Below are 15,719 nucleotides of genomic sequence, written 5' to 3'. Positions count from 1 at the left end.
CCTCCGTCTTGTCCGAGTTCAGTTTCAGGCGGCTGGTCGTCATCCACTCGGCTACCTCTTTCATCCCTTCGTGCAGGTTGGCTCTGGCGGCGGCGGGGTCGTTGGTCAGGGAGAGGATCAGCTGGGTGTCGTCGGCGTAGGAGATTATGCTGAGGTTGTGTTTGCGTACGATGGCCGCGAGGGGGCTCATGTAGACGTTGAAGAGGGTGGGGCTCAGAGATGATCCTTGGGGGACGCCGCAGATGACTTCGGTGGCCTCTGACTTGTACGGTGGTAGGCGGACTCTCTGTGTTCTCCCGTCGAGGAAGGAGGTGATCCACTCCAGCGCCTTGTCCTGGATTCCGACGTTGCTGAGGCGCCGTACTAGGGTGCGGTGGCAGACCGTGTCGAATGCCGCGGAGAGGTCTAGGAGGATGAGGGCCGCTGTTTCTCCATTGTCCATCAGGGCTCGGATGTCGTCGGTGGCGGCGATGAGGGCGGTCTCGGTGCTGTGGTTGGCTCGGAAGCCGGACTGTGAGGGGTCGAGGGATCAATTCGTCTCGAGGAAAGCGGCCATCTGCTTGTTGACGGTCTTCTCGATGACTTTGGCTGGAAACGGGAGGAGCGAGATGGGGCGGTAATTCTTGAGGTCGGTGGGGTCCGCTGTTGGTTTCTTGAGTAGGGCGCTGAGTTCGGCGTGTTTCCAGCTCTCGGGGAAGATGGTGGTGTCGAGGGATGTGTTGATGATGTCTCGCAGGTGGGGTGCGATGACAGCGTCGGCTTTGTTGAAGACGTGGTGAGGGCAGGGGTCGGTCGGTGATCCGGAGTAACCGTCTCTGCTTCCCAGGAGACGGAGATGGGCACGCGCAGCTTCAGAAATCGGATCGGCGCAGGCCACGTGCGTGTGTGTGCACATCTCCTGTCTCCCTTGCAAGCTGCAGCCCGTCAATACGCATGCACCGAAGTCACAGCACACTAGCACCTGCCCGACCAAGTAACTCTCCCCTGTCAATTACTCGTGCCCACATACAAAATCCCTCCGTGATGGCCGACGCCGACCCCACATACAAAATCCCTCCATGATGGCCGACGCCCCCCCACATACAAAATCCCTCCGTGATGGCTGACGCCCCCCCCCCCTCACCTGCGCAGCGATCCTGACTGCCTCTCCGGTTCCACAGCTGCCGAGACAGGGCCTCCGCCCGTGTACAGCCCCTATTACCTGGAGCTAGCAGCACCGAACACGGCCAAGCGTCACTGCGCGAACCGTCTGACGTCACTGGCAGACATTTCTGGTTATAATCTTGAATGGATCTTTAACTTGCTAGTGTGCAATTTCCACCAGGAGTACCTATACGTAGTTTTAACTACTTTCATGCTACTCGATTATGTAGTTTACGTTGTTCTATTGTAAAGCGCTCTGACACCTCTGGGTAAAGTTTGCGCTATATAAAAATGCACAAATAAATAGATAGATAAAATGGATGCTCAAACTACTGGGGGTGCCCTAGACGAGAGTCTTCCCTCTTCAGCTCCGAGCCTACCGAAAAAAATTCTCAGGGGAAGCAGGAGCGAGACGGCTGACCCCGGAAACCGTGGAGTGTGAGCGGCTCGCTCCCTCCCAGGGACTCCCTCTGGCCTGTCGAGGTGTCACAAACACAGTTAACCACGATGTCGGGTACGAATACTCTCACACTGTCACCGCTCACGCTCACCCCTTCATCCAGCCTTCAACCTCCTTTCCTCCCAGACTCCTTTAACCCCTCCCATTCTGTTGTCCTCAAATCCATCCCGCTCCCAGATGCCAAAGACCAGCTGCCCACAAGGCACTATTGTTCTCTCTAGTAGTTCCAGCGAAGGCCACTAAAATCCACTTTCATTCCCTTCGTGAGTCTCTTCTCTCCCAGTCTAAGTCACGGTGTCCCATATGGCTTGCCCCCTTAGCGCTGTCAGCGTTCTTATGGCGGTGTAAAGAAGCGCTATACAAAAAACATTGTTCTCTTGAAGTGCCAGTCTGTGCGATATCAGTCAGTCATGGACTGCACTGCAGCGTCGCCCGAGGCCAGAGTGACAATTGGGTGCAAGGACGTCAGGCCCGAGCTGCGCTGCCTCTGAGCCACACGCTCCGCTGGTGCCGAACTGAGCTGGGCCCGCGAAGCGCTACACTGCTCCGAGTGACACTGAAGTGCACGGCCTCTGTCCTGCACCGCAGTGGCAGAAGTTCTGAGCTGCATTAACACAATTCCTGTGTGGTAGGTACACCAGCTTCATTCACACAAAGCCATGGGCTGAACCCACACGAGAACAGAGTTGCAATTTCTACACTGAACTGCAGGGACAGCACAGACACGGCCTTGAACCAAACGGGCGCTGGCCCAGTAACAGGGAGTCACATCTCCCAATTCCTGTTGAAAATAGATTTTATATGAAGCGAGGAGAGGGTGTGTAAGGTGGGTAGGAGGGATTTCATATTATACAAACAAAAACAACCTGCACAGTGCAAATCCCATGACACAAAAATACAGCAGAAAAGGTAAATAAAAAATGCTTTATCGACAACCACCCCAATGCCTGTGACACCACCACCCCATCCCCGCCCTGCCCCGTCGCCTTGGGTTCTCTTCACACACCAGTACTCTTCACACATTAGGAATAATGTTCCAGGGCTCCGGGGTCCTCGCAGATAGATCCATCTCCCCGACAGCCTATAGCCCTCTCCAGACCCCACTGCCATATTCTACATCCCGCTTCCTTATCCCGCACCCCAGTGCCTGCCCCACAGCACACAGTTCTCCAAGGTCCCCAGTTACCACTTACTTTCAAAGATCTACCTACAGAACTGCTTTTAGGCCAGAGCAATGCTCTCAGGACTCCGCACATCCCAAAGCACACAGAGGCCCCTGCAAAGCCCATAGCGCAGACCCCCAAATAGTGCTGGGAATGGAGGGATGGGTTAGCAGCAGAATTCGACCTCTCAGGGACGCAGCAACCCCCCAACTGCCCTCTTAAGCCTAGCGCTAGCCTGTCACTCTAAGGGTGTGCAGTGTGACGGGTGAAATGGCCCCAGAGTGACTATCACATCAGGAGCAGAAGGAAATGATGGGCGTAGATCTCGGAGGCGTAGAGCAGTGGTGTTACACAAAATAATGTACCACCACCCTAAGGAAAATGTAATGAGGGCACCCTAGTGTCTCACATATCTCACAGATACTCATTAGCCTTGGACTGAATGAACCATTTAAGGGTTGGGGCGCGGGGACCGCAGGGGCCTGGGTTTCGGACACGTATTAGAGAAATTTGAAGGTGCCACCTGAACGCGAGGTGTCGCCTTTCACCTCAGGGAAGAATGGGATAGGCCACCAGGTCGCCCCATTTGAAACAATTATCAGCACTTCCCCTTTAGATGCATTGTACCAAAGGCAATCACTGTTGTTCCCAGAGTGGCTTCAGTATAATCAGTGTCATTAAGTAGGTACAAACATTATGCAAAACAGGGCACATTTCTGCCAAGATTACCCTCATATGTTAAAGATGACAATGACTACTTCTCTGCACATTAAGATTTGCCCCGTCACTCACCAATTCAAAGTTTAAAATAAAAATTGATGCAACGCATTGTCATACACATTGCCAATAACAAACTTTAATGCTGCGAGACCTATTGCATTGTAAATGCTTGTTAATTGTAGTTGAGGAGATATGAGACAAAGGAAAAGTATTTATCTTGTGCACTGATAACACAACAAGACTCCTACCTTTCTGGAGGAACACATCAAGCTGATCAATGCACAGGGCCTTCAGTTCTCGCTCGCTCTTATCTTTTTTCACTAGTGCAAGGACGTATTTTGCCAGAGCCGAAGGATCTGCATCGCAGCTGAAAAATAAGTACACCTCATTCAGCAACAAAAGAAAACCAACAAACTCAAAATGACGTTATATAACAGTAAAATGTGGTTGTAAGACAGAAACTGGCAGGTGTCAACTTATCAACAGTCTCCTCCTACATGAGCACAAGAGCACAACCTCTTTCTAGAGAATCCTACCCTCAATGGCCTTCCCTCCTAACTGCCTATGGGGAGGAGGGGCAAACTAAGGTTATAGAACTCACTCTCCCTCCCTCACCCTCTCCCCCTCTCCCTCCCTCACCCTCTCCCCCTCTCCCTCCCTCACCCTCTCCCCCTCTCTCTCCCCCTCCCTCTCCCCCTCCCTCTCCCCCTCCCTCAGTCTCCCTCCCTCAGTCTCCCTCCCTCAGTCTCCCTCCCTCAGTCTCCCTCAGTCTCCCTCCCTGTCTCCCTCCGTCCCACACTCTCCGTCCCACTCCCTCCCTCTCCCTCCCCTCTCTCTCCCTCCCTCCCTCAGTCTCCCTCCCTCAGTCTCCCTCCCTCAGTCTCCCTCCCTCAGTCTCCCTCAGTCTCCCTCCCTGTCTCCCTCCGTCCCACACTCTCCGTCCCACTCCCTCCCTCTCCCTCCCCCTCTCTCTCCCTCCCACAGTCTCCCACAGTCTCCCTCAGTCTCCCTCAGTCTCCCTCAGTCTCCCTCAGTCTCCCTCAGTCTCCCTCAGTCTCCCTCAGTCTCCCTCTCTCCCTCCCTCAGTCTCCCTCTCTCCCTCAGTCTCCCTCTGTCTCCCTCTCTCCCTGTCTCCCTGTCTCCCTGTCTCCCTCCCTCTCCCTCACTCCCCCTCCCTCACTCCCCCTCCCTCTCCCACTCCCCCTACCTCCCTCACTCCCCATCCCTCTCCCTCCCTCACTCCCCATCCCTCACTCCCCCACCCTCTCCCTCCCTCACTCCCCCCTCCCTCACTCCCCCTCCCTCTCCCTCCTTCCCCCTCTCCCTCCCTCACCCCCTCCCTCCCCCTCCCTCTCTCACTCCCCCTCCCTCTCCCTTCCTCCCTCCCCCTCCCTCCCTCAGTCTCCCTCCCTGTCTCCCTCCCTGTCTCCCTCCCTGTCTCCCTCCCTGTCTCCCTCCCTGTCTCCCTCCCTGTCTCCCTCCCTCCCTGTCTCCCTCCCTCCCTCCGTCTCCCTCCCTGTCTACCTCCCACTCTCCCTCCTTCTCCCCTCCCTCACCCTCACCCTCACTCAGTCTCCCTCCCTCCCTCCCTCTCCCTCAGTCTCCCTCCCTGTCTCTCTCCCTCCCTCTCCCTCTCTCCCTCTCCCCCCCTCCCTCCCTCACTCCCCCTCCCTCACTCCCATTCTCTCTCCTTCCCTCCCCCTCCCCCTCCCTCCCTCTTCCTCAGTCTCCCTCCCTCAGTCTCCCTCACTCTCCCTCTCTCCCTCCCCCCCTCTTCCTCAGTCTCCCTCCCTCAGTCTCCCTCACTCTCCCTCTCTCCCTCCCCCCCTCTTCCTCAGTCTCCCTCCCTGTCTCCCTCCCTCACTCCCTCTCTCTCCCTCCCTCTCTCCCTCTCCCTCCCTCACTCCCATTCCCCTCCCTCTCCCTCCCTCCCTGTCTCCCTCCCTCAGTCTCCCTCCCTCCCTCCCCCTCAGTCTCCCTCCCTGTCTCCCTCCCTCAGTCTCCCTCCCTCAGTCTCCCTCAGTCTCCCTCCCTGTCTCCCTCCGTCCCACACTCTCCGTCCCACTCCCTCCCTCTCCCTCCCCCTCTCTCTCCCTCCCTCAGTCTCCCTCAGTCTCCCTCAGTCTCCCTCAGTCTCCCTCAGTCTCCCTCAGTCTCCCTCCCTCACTCCCTCCCTCTCCCTCCCTTACTCCCCCTCCCTCCCTCACTCCCCCTCCCTCACTCCCAATCCCTCTCCCTCTCCCTCCCTCCCTCTCCCTCCCCCTCAGTCTCCCTCCCTCCCCCTCCTTCCCCCTCCCTCCCTCTCCTTCCCCCTCCCTCCCCCCCTGCCCTCCCCCTCTGCCCCTCCCCCTCCCTCTCCCCCTCCCCCCTCCCTCCCTCTACCTCTCTCACCCTCACCCTCTCCCTCACCCTCCCTCCCTCCCTGTCTCCCTCCCTCACTCCCTCCCTCTCCCTCCCTCCCTCCCTCACTCCCAATCCCTCTTCCTCTCCCTCCCCCTCCCTCCCCCTCCCTCCCTCTCCCTCCCCCTCCCTCCCTCTCCCTCCCCCTCAGTCTCCCTCCCTCCCCCTCCTTACCCCTCCTTCCCCCTCCTTCCCCCTCCCTCCCCCACTGCCCCTCCCCCTCTCACCCTCACCCTCTCCCTCACCCTCCCTCTCTCCCTCAGTCTCCCTCCCTCTCCCTCAGTCTCCCTCCCTCTCTCTCCCTTCCTCACTCCCCCTCCCTCCCTCCCCCTCAGTCTCCCTCCCTCTCTCTCCCTCCCTCCCTCCCCCTCAGTCTCCCTCCCTCTCTCTCCCTTCCTCACTCCCCCTCCCTCCCTCCCCCTCAGTCTCCCTCCCTCTCTCTCCCTTCCTCACTCCCCCTCTCTCTCCCTTCCTCACTCCCCCTCCCCCTCCCTCTCCCTCTCCCTCTCCCCCTCCCTCCCCCTCCCCCTCCCTCTCCCCCTCCCTCCCCCTCCCCCTCCCTCTCCCTCTCCCTCTCCCCCTCCCTCTCCCTCCCCCTCCCCCTCCCCCTCCCTCCCCCTCCCTCTCCCCCTCCCCCTCTCCCTCCCTCCCCCTCCCCCTCCCCCTCCCTCACCCCTCCCCCTCCCTCCCCCTCGCACCCTCTCCCTCACCCTCCCCCTCCCCCTCCCTCCCCCTCGCACCCTCTCCCTCACCCTCCCCCTCCCCCCTCCCTCCCCCTCGCACCCTCTCCCTCCCCCCCCCTCACCCTCCCCCTCCCCCTCCCTCCCCCTCCCTCCCTCCCTCCCCCTCTCTATGAGGAATCCCATACAACCTACACCTGGTGCTGTAGAAATTTCTGTGGCACAGTCTGTCCAGAATCCCTGTACTAAGACAGAACTAATGGCAGTGAAGAAGGAAATACAAGACACACGTAAAAATACCAAGGGATTTTATGGTAACTTGGAACAGGCTTCTAATACCGGCCCAATGGCATTGAAAGATGTAGAAATGTTGTTTGGTTATGTGGTACTGAGAGAAATTTGGCAAGAAATAAGGAACCAGTATTATCCTGCCTTTATTATAAACTGGCAACAACTAATGTAGAATGAGAAAAATAGGAGAGCAGGCGATTTGTCACACCAAAACATATTACAATTGCCATAGAATTTTATTAGAAAGATGCAGGAAATCCTGCAGAGAGAAAAGGTATATTGGGATAGGATGACGGCATGTAAACAGAAAGAGGGCGAAGAAGTAACAGACTTCTTTTCCAGATTAGAAGTATTTAAATCACATAGTGGACAGGATTTTAGTACAGTGGCCATATTTTTGTCAATCAATTTGTTAGCAATATGATACCAGAATTAGGTGAGGCCATTCGAACATATGAAAGCACTTGGACTGCAAAAACCCTAACTGAACTATTCACAATGTGTAATTAACAAGGGAACCCAATTGTAATGTTCAGGGACCTTGGGTAGTAGTATGATACAATTACAAAATAGTCCCCGACAGGGGAGTTTCACGCAGAAAACAATGAATACAGGTCTGAAATCAGTGCTATATTAAAGCTGCTCAGCAGGACGGAAAATGTAATAATGTATCAAATCACATAAAACACTAGAATAAAGTGAGACACAATCCTGCGTCCAACGCAACATATATAACAAAGACACAAATGAACAGAAATTCACAAATTCAGAAAAAGGTTCAGGCAGGACACAGAATGCTTGTAACTTGCATAAAGAGATGCAACAAGCAAACAATATGTAGAGACACCGTTACACCACAGTAGTTAATTCAATTGCGTTTACAGTGCATATAAGGTCAACGGCGTTCCGATTCCGTATAAACAATATTGAGATCATCATCAGGAAGTAAATATTACATGCCTGGGGGAATTTTAGCCAAACGTAATAGCAGGAGGCAAGCAATGAGGCAATTGCGATAATGTCAGGAAGGGGTTACTGCAGCCACAGAGAGATACTTCGAGATCACCGAGCGTCTTGGCGCATAGCAAAGGAGGTAGGGTGGGATTGGGGCAATTCCCAATTGAGGGTACTGGTATGGAGAGGCGCAGTAACCTAATTACACGAAGAGCGGCAACCAATCCAATTTGGAAATATGAAAGGTGCGGTGAGTCACGCAACAATGATGCGAGTACCCCTGAGCTGGTACAATGACCTGTGTATCCTTCGGTATACTATTGCTTGTTGCATTTCTTTATACAAGTTGCAAGCATTTTTTCGTCCTGCCTGAGCCTTTTTCTGCATTTGTGAATTTCTGCTCCAAGGTAAGTCCTATGTGTTTTGTCAGGCACCACAAGGGTACACTGAAAGACCCAGTATCTATAGTAAGGCTCTCAAAAGACAATTAGATAATTGCACAATTCTCAGGGCATAACATTATTGCAATGTGTTGAGGATTTATTAAATAGGAGCGGACTAAAGATAATTGCAAAAAGGGTACACATGATTTTTTGAAATTTTTGGCTTTGCATTGACAAGGTTTCCCCAGCAAATTTGCAATTTTGTCAAGGGGGAGGAAGTTATCACATTATAAAATAAAGGCAGTTCAAAATATACACCAGCCTAAAAAGCAGAAACATATTAGCGCATTTGTGGGTATGGTCTCTCTTTTGCAGACAATGGATACTGAATTTCTCTTTGCTGGCGAAACCATTGTTCTCTCGGACTCACAAGGAAGTGGAAGATCCATTTCCTTGGGACGCAGCACACCAACAAAGCTTTATGCTTTAAAAAAAAGCTTTTTGTAATGTATCTGCTTTGGGTACACCTGATTATATTAAAACGTTTTGATTTGTTTGTGCATGAGAACGAAGGTTGCACTTAGGCTGTACTGACACAGAAACCTGAGAAAAGAACAGAGAGTGGACCTATTTTTTCTTAACGCTGGACCCGGTAGCAAGAGGCCTACCGAACTGCCTTAGAAACATTTCTGCAGTGGCGACTGCATTAAAAATGGCAGATTCAATTATTCTTGAACACAAGGTTTCGGTTTATGCCCCTCATTCAGTTGATATTCAATTGAATAAAACAAATACTCAGCAACTGACTTATGCCAGATTGACACATTATGATTAAATAATAATGGTTGCTAATGTTACTTTGGAACAGTGTAATACAATTAGTCAAGCAACTCTGATGCCTCTTCCTTTGGAACAGGATGAGGTACAGCACGATTGTGTGATTGTTACTAAACTGAAACAAAGGGTCTGGTGGACGTGCCAATGCAAATTGTTGAAGACACCTTATTTGTTGACGGCTCCTGCTTAAAGAAGCCGGATGAGACTACCTCTGCAGCCATATATTGGATTGCCACTAATAATAATGTAATAGAAACATGTAAGACAACACCAGTCAGCCTAGGCCGCCGATTTAATAGTTTTAACTAGGGCATGGGAGCTGTTGTAAGGACTGGTTGCGTATATTTACACGGACAGACAATATGCATTTGGCGTTGCACATAATTTCGGCCACTTGTGGGCCTAAAGAGGATTAATGACCTCTAGCGGAGTGAAAATACAACATGGACATCTCATTATCAGGTTATTGAATGCTATTACATTACCAAAGAAGGTTGCTATTGCCAAATGCAATGAACCGGTGCATGCCCAGTAAGTTGTGGGGCCAGGTGGGTATTATTTTTGGGCCTGCCGCACACGGGGCACGCGGTGGGCCCTGTCGGGCATACTTTTTAAAAAAAAACATTTATGTTGGGGCCAGCCGCATGCTCAGTGTGCGGCGGGCTCAGGGGTGGCATTATTTTTGGGCACACCGCAAACGGGTCACGTGGAGGGTCCTGGCGGGCATATTTTTTTTACGTTTATGTTGGGGCCCGCCCAGTGTGACCAGTGTGCGGCGGGCCTAGGGGGGTATTATTTTTGGGCCAGCCACACACGGGCAGGAGGCGGGCCATGGAGAGCATTATTTATTATTTTAAGATTATGTTGGGCCTGCCGCTTGCCCAGTGTGCAGCCAGCCCAGAGGGCATTATTTTGGGCCCGCCACACACGGGGCACGCGGCCGGTCCTAGAGGGCATTGTTTTTTTTAAAAAGTTTATGTTGGGCCTGCCGCGTGCCCAGTGTCCGGCGGGCCCAGGGAGGGCATTATTTTTGGGCCCGCGGCACACGGGGCAGGCGGCAGGCTCAGGCGGACATTATTTTTGGGCCCACCGCACATGGGGCAGGCGGAAGGCTCGGGGGGGACATTATTTTTGGGCCCGCCGCACATGGGGAAGGGGGCAGGGGGCAGGCGGCAGGCCCTGACCCTCTCTGCGTAATTTAGAATGTATGTTCTTCCGAAATTCAGAAAACCTAGAATTGATTGTAAATTCTTCAGAGTTTTTGGAGCTTGGAGTACAGCGCACTACTCTAAGAAGTTGTCCGCTAGGCTTTTTCCTTCACTTGATAATTCGTACCCTAAGAATAGTACTGTCAGATGGGCAATTCGAGACTTTTTAAAGTTGAATTTGTAACCCTCTGCTGCGAACCCAAGTATAATGGTGTTCACTCTTTTCAAGTGAGTATCCAAGTCGTCGTCTGTGAGATAGATATCATCTACGTAAGATAATGCCTCATCATCATATATTTGTAGTAACTCTGTTACTCTAGCTGAGAATAGTCCTGGGCTGTTCTTGAACCCCTGTGGGAGTCGACAGAATTTTTCTGCAACCCAAATGCTGAGAAAGCGGTCAAATATCTGCTTTCTGGTGCAATGTTTTGACAAAAGAAACCATTAGATATGTCTAATGTTGTTTTATATTTTTTCCTAACTATGTTATTCATTAGGGCTGCACTATGCGAGTTTTGTACTGCAAATGTTTTGCAACATGCATTAAGGTGTCTGTAATCCAAAACTAGACGATATGAATTGTCTGGCTTGGAGACAGGAAACAAAGGATTGTTCATTTGAGAGGTGCATGTTTCAATCACCCCCTGGTATTCAAGTTGATCTAAGATCTCCCTGACTTGTTTTTTAGCTTCTTGCTTAATGGGATACTGCCGTTGGGCAGTTGGTTCACTTTTTAACTGGATTTTGTGGGGAGGTGAGTCCTCATCCCATCCTACATGATTTTTATATAATGCCGGAGCCTGGGCTACTGCCCATTTCCTTGCATAAGTATATTTTTTGTGAATCGGAATGCGATTCGAGAAGGCAGGCATAATCATTTCTTCGCCACGAGGGCACTCCCTGACAAACTCTGGGGGCCAATCTTTTTCAGCTAACAGAATATCATAGCCTTTTGAGAGTTTATCCCAAAATAGACCCTTTATTTTCCTAGTCTTATCACCCTCTATACGCAATGTTATTTCGTATATCTTATGAGGTTCGCTAAGTCTGGTGTCGGCAGTTTCAACCTGAATGCATTCATTTGTGTCCACTGTCTCCAGATGACTCATCAGGATCTTGCGGGCTATACTGATTTCTGCTGCACTGTCCAACATTGTCAATGCCCACTCCCCGTTTTTCAACTGTGTCCTCAGTATTCTCGGCATGGTTGATTACTCTAATACTGGCTACCTTTTTTTTTGGGAAATTGAGATTTTTTACTCTGAGCAGGTTCCTTGTCTTTGGACTTGGTGTGCTCTCCTGGGTCTGACCGTCCTCTTCTTTCCGATTTCTGCGAAAAAGATCGAGAGGGACGTGTATCAATACTTTGATATCTATCAGGTTTTTTCAAATTATCCCTATTTCTAAGGTTATATCTTTTTTCAGAGGGCTCCCTCTGGGGAGACTGGTGTTCTCGAGTCGGAGTTCATTCCCTCCGTCGAGGAGACCTTCCTCTGGACTGGAAAACTTTTTCCTTGGAAGTGGATTGTTTATTTCCATCCCAGCTCTTTTTAGGAGTGTTTGAATTATTTTTAATAAATAATTTTTCAGGATTTTCGAGCAGTTGGGGTTTTACTGGTTTCCCACCCAAGCTGTCTCTACCTAATTCTTCATAGCATTTCTCTATGATTCTGGCAAGCTCAATTGGCTGATCTGTTATATCTGTTTCCTTCAACTTCTGGCGGATCGCCACAGATGCTGCTTCTCCCTTTATGTTGGCTAATAATATAGCCGGGACCTGCTTGAAGTCTTTCAGTAATTTCATACCAAGAGTTAAAGCGGGCTCTGGACCGTATTCATTTTGAATCTGTTTTAGCACATCCGGTATTACCGCCATAGACGGAACACCATGTGTTTTTGTGTAAATGGAAGCAAAGACTGTACCCCAAGTGTCACAGTCCTCCACGTGTGGTGCGATTTTTTCTGTGCTAACCAGAAAGGGATTTGTTCCCGTTTTACGGGTGTTTTACCAAGACATGACTATATATTCTGTGGTGTAATTTTATTAGTGTTCCCCTGATGAGGGGTCAGCTATGGTACATTAACCGCTGGTTGGACTGTTGCAGTCCGCATTACATATTGGACTAATTGCCTATGTATTTTAATTAATGTTTTTAACTGTACTAACAGCTCTTCCCTAGACATTTTTGCAATGTCCGGGTGTGGTGTGTAGCTGGCTAGAACCGGCCACGTTGCTCGTGGTCTACCTAGTGGACCGAGCCTGGTAATATGATCATTATGTTTTAGGGCGCCATTAAACCAGAGCAGGTGCTCTTGGAATTTTAGTGGGATTTCAGTCTCCTCGAAAGTGCGTACTCATCCGGTGGTTTCTCTATTTTGTAATACTGAAACTCTTGTTCTAGCGTTTGCCGCTGGAAAGTTTATCCATGAATAGAATACCTCTGTCTGCCGATATTCGTGTGCCTCTATCACAAAAATTACTGTACCACCTTGTGGTGTCAGTCCGTTTTCTATAAGTTTTAAAGTTATAGATTTTCTTAAATGTACCGGGATGATTATTGCATCCGGTTCAGTCTGTAGGAGACTCGTGTCTTCCTCTATTAGTAGGGTTGCCAGTCTAGCTGCTTCCCTTTCTTCTTCACTGTCTGACATTTTATAAATGCAGGCTTTGCAGAGTAGGTCTCCAAGGAGACAAAGATTAGGTGCACAATATTTTGGAACACTGTATCCTTCAACGTTGAATAAACCAGAGCTTTACATAGGAATCTCTTCCTACTGAGTTCGGGCGGATTTTAACCTTTCACCCACTCCAGACTTCTATTGGAGTATTTACGGGAGAAAGGGGTCTGTGTGAAATATGCACGACTGAGTTACTCTAACGTCTTGCGTTAGTTTATCGCCTTACCAAACGTTTGGGCGCCATGTAGTGTAGTTCCTATTTTCCCAATAGGCCCTGCGCATTGGAATAACAAACAGTAGTATCGACGTAGAAGTGCGGATCTTCCAGGCCTCCACTGACACTGCTAAACTTAATTGGGTTTGTTACCAACTAGCTCAGAGGTCACTGGAAACATTCTTGACTGAATAGGAAGTGATCAGCTTCCCTAGCACAGACAAGAAGGGATTCAGTTTTCCAACAACCGTGCAACATGACAACTTTGCTCCTCAGATCAAGAGTCAATCTCTAGGGCCGTGTGAAACAATAGACAGTTATTTTACTCAGTCAGTGGTTGTGCAGTTTACTTTCACAATATGTAGAGAATAGAGAGACGGGCGTGGTCAATAAAAGGTAACATTTATTGAACAGTCTTTCTTCTCGTACAAGAGAAATGAATTGCCACAATTGCAAGACTTGTTATTATAAAAAGTACGTACAGTAAGATAAGTATTGCGAAATAATACTGTAAAAGCATTGATATGGTGTCTTAGCCACACAATGGTTTAAAAGGAATAAAACATATATACATTCATATATACATTAGGCTAAAATACTCAACTGGTGCTTCTAACTACGCCTACCCCAGTGTACCTGACCTAAGCCTAATACTTGGGAGGGGAGTAAGTAGCTTAAAGTTAAGTTGGTTTTGCCAAGGTTTGCTTCAAGAATTCTCTCTAAGGGTTTAGTCAACACCATACCTCTGGAATAGAATGATGGAGGTCTGGTATCTCCATCAGGGCTCGATATCCCAGTCACCCGCAAGGGTAGACTAGAAACAACGGAGCTGGATTTCTCTGCAGGAGAAAGACAGTGTCTCTTCTTCAGCGCGTCGAGGAGGAGGGGCAGCGATCGCAGGCAGCTTGCATCTGCTGGGCTCTTGCAGGGGGACTGCTGTTCAGCTCCTAAGTTCACCACACCATCGTTCGCTTGTTAGCAGCGATAGCAGTAGCGATAGCAGCTATGGTATCATCAGCATGACAGCTTCTTCAGCAGCAGCGAGATAGCTGGCAGCATCAGCTTCAGCGAAACAGCAACGAGACAGCGTTTGCTTAAGGCAACGTTGGTAATATTTATACCTGAAAGGTATACCCGTAAGTTTTTTGACATAAGACGTCAATAAAGATGTCACTAGGAAGTGATCGTCTATCAGTGCTCATTAGAGTTCTATTACTAATCAAAACACAGCAGGCGGGGATTTCCAGGTTTGCTGAGTTTTTATCTTGTTGAAGAACTCCGAGTGTTAATCTAGGAATCTCAGATAGTAACTTCTGCTCTGTCATTGCACTAATTGGTTGCAAAGGAAGTGGCAGAGAAAGCTATTCTGGAATGTGGCTCTGTTCGTGTGAGGCCAGAGACGAGCTTCTGAATATTGCACTTGAACGGTTATGCCAATATAGGGAACAAATGGATTTATAGCCGAATAGGGGCATAAGGTCACAGTATCGATCAGGGTCCTAGATTAGAACGCTACAGCCACTGTGGCTTGTTGTCTATCTGCTGGGATACACCTGTGAGCCAGTTAGGGTTAGGTGCTGCACAGGTGGTGTCCACAGTTGAGGAGGAGGACCAGGGGTGGGAAAGCCCACCCCAGTCTCCGGTCCAGTCGCTGGGTACAGGCCCATGGCTGGTGGGTCAGAGCCAGGGTGGCGTGCTAGACTTGACAGGAGGGAGAGTGGACAAAGGTGCGGGGCACCTGGGGCTACTGCCCCCGGCTCTCTGATGCCCCCGAGGTTTGGAAGCCCTGAGAGGTATAGGGCCTGGGTCTCAACACTGACTCGTGTCAGTGACCATGGTGGCTTGATGTCTGACTGTTGGGACGCACCTGTGAGCAACCTAGGGTTAGGTGCTGCTGAGGTGGTGTCCACAGGTGAGGGGAAGAGTTCCCCATTGGTTGTAATAGTGGGCTCTGAGAGTGTGGACCAGGGGATCCCACAGGGTTCAGACGGGCATAGAACTGGAATGTTCCCCTGCAGTTGCGGGCCAGTTCCATGTTCTATCATTCAAAGCATAGAAGCCCATCAGGGTACTGATTGGTCTACCCTGCGTTTTGGCTGGAAGTGGTTCCCTTAATTGGCTCTTTAAAAAATTAAGAACTAATGCATGGTTCCACATTGCAACCAATGTGAACAAAAATGAGGGAGCAAATATACAAAGAATTCACACAGCACAGGCACTATGCTATATTGAGTGAAAGGGAGAGAGTTGTACAGCTCCACATTTATTAAGATATGGCATTTGTTGGAAATGGCCCTTTTTGCAGGGTCATCCCTAAACTTTTTGCCTTCCTCTTGTATTTTTTTCTGACCTGTTGTTGTTGGTTTTATGACTCTGGGCACTTTACCACTGCTGACTATTGCTAAAGTGCATATGCTCTCCCGGTGTAAATATGACTGTGAATTGGTATTTCCCTGATTGGCTTATTTGGTTTACCTGTTAGTCCCTAGTAGTGTGGCCTGTGTGTGCCCAGGGCTGGTAACCCAAATGCTGCTGGTGGGCCTGCAGCGCTGGTTTGCGCCACCCACAGAAGTAGCTTGTAAAGTGT

General features: G+C 50.3%; 1 protein-coding gene across 2 annotated transcripts in view; it reads right to left on the bottom strand.

Annotated features, from left to right (window-relative positions):
* Positions 1-15,719, bottom strand: part of LOC147698192 (RNA-binding protein 26-like) — a 1,163,085-nt gene that overhangs the window by 1,115,160 nt on the left and 32,206 nt on the right. For both annotated transcript variants that reach the window (XM_086934819.1, XM_086934820.1), the window contains exon 2: positions 3,735-3,853. In XM_086934819.1, the coding sequence (XP_086790945.1) occupies positions 3,735-3,853 (119 nt within the window). The remainder of the gene's footprint in view (positions 1-3,734; positions 3,854-15,719) is intronic.

Source organism: Lissotriton vulgaris, chromosome 8, assembly GCF_964263255.1.
Source record: "Lissotriton vulgaris chromosome 8, aLisVul1.2, whole genome shotgun sequence".
Lineage (NCBI taxonomy): Eukaryota > Metazoa > Chordata > Amphibia > Caudata > Salamandridae > Lissotriton > Lissotriton vulgaris.
The sequence above is the reverse complement of the archived record's forward strand: the minus strand, read 5'-3'. Positions and strand labels throughout refer to the sequence as shown.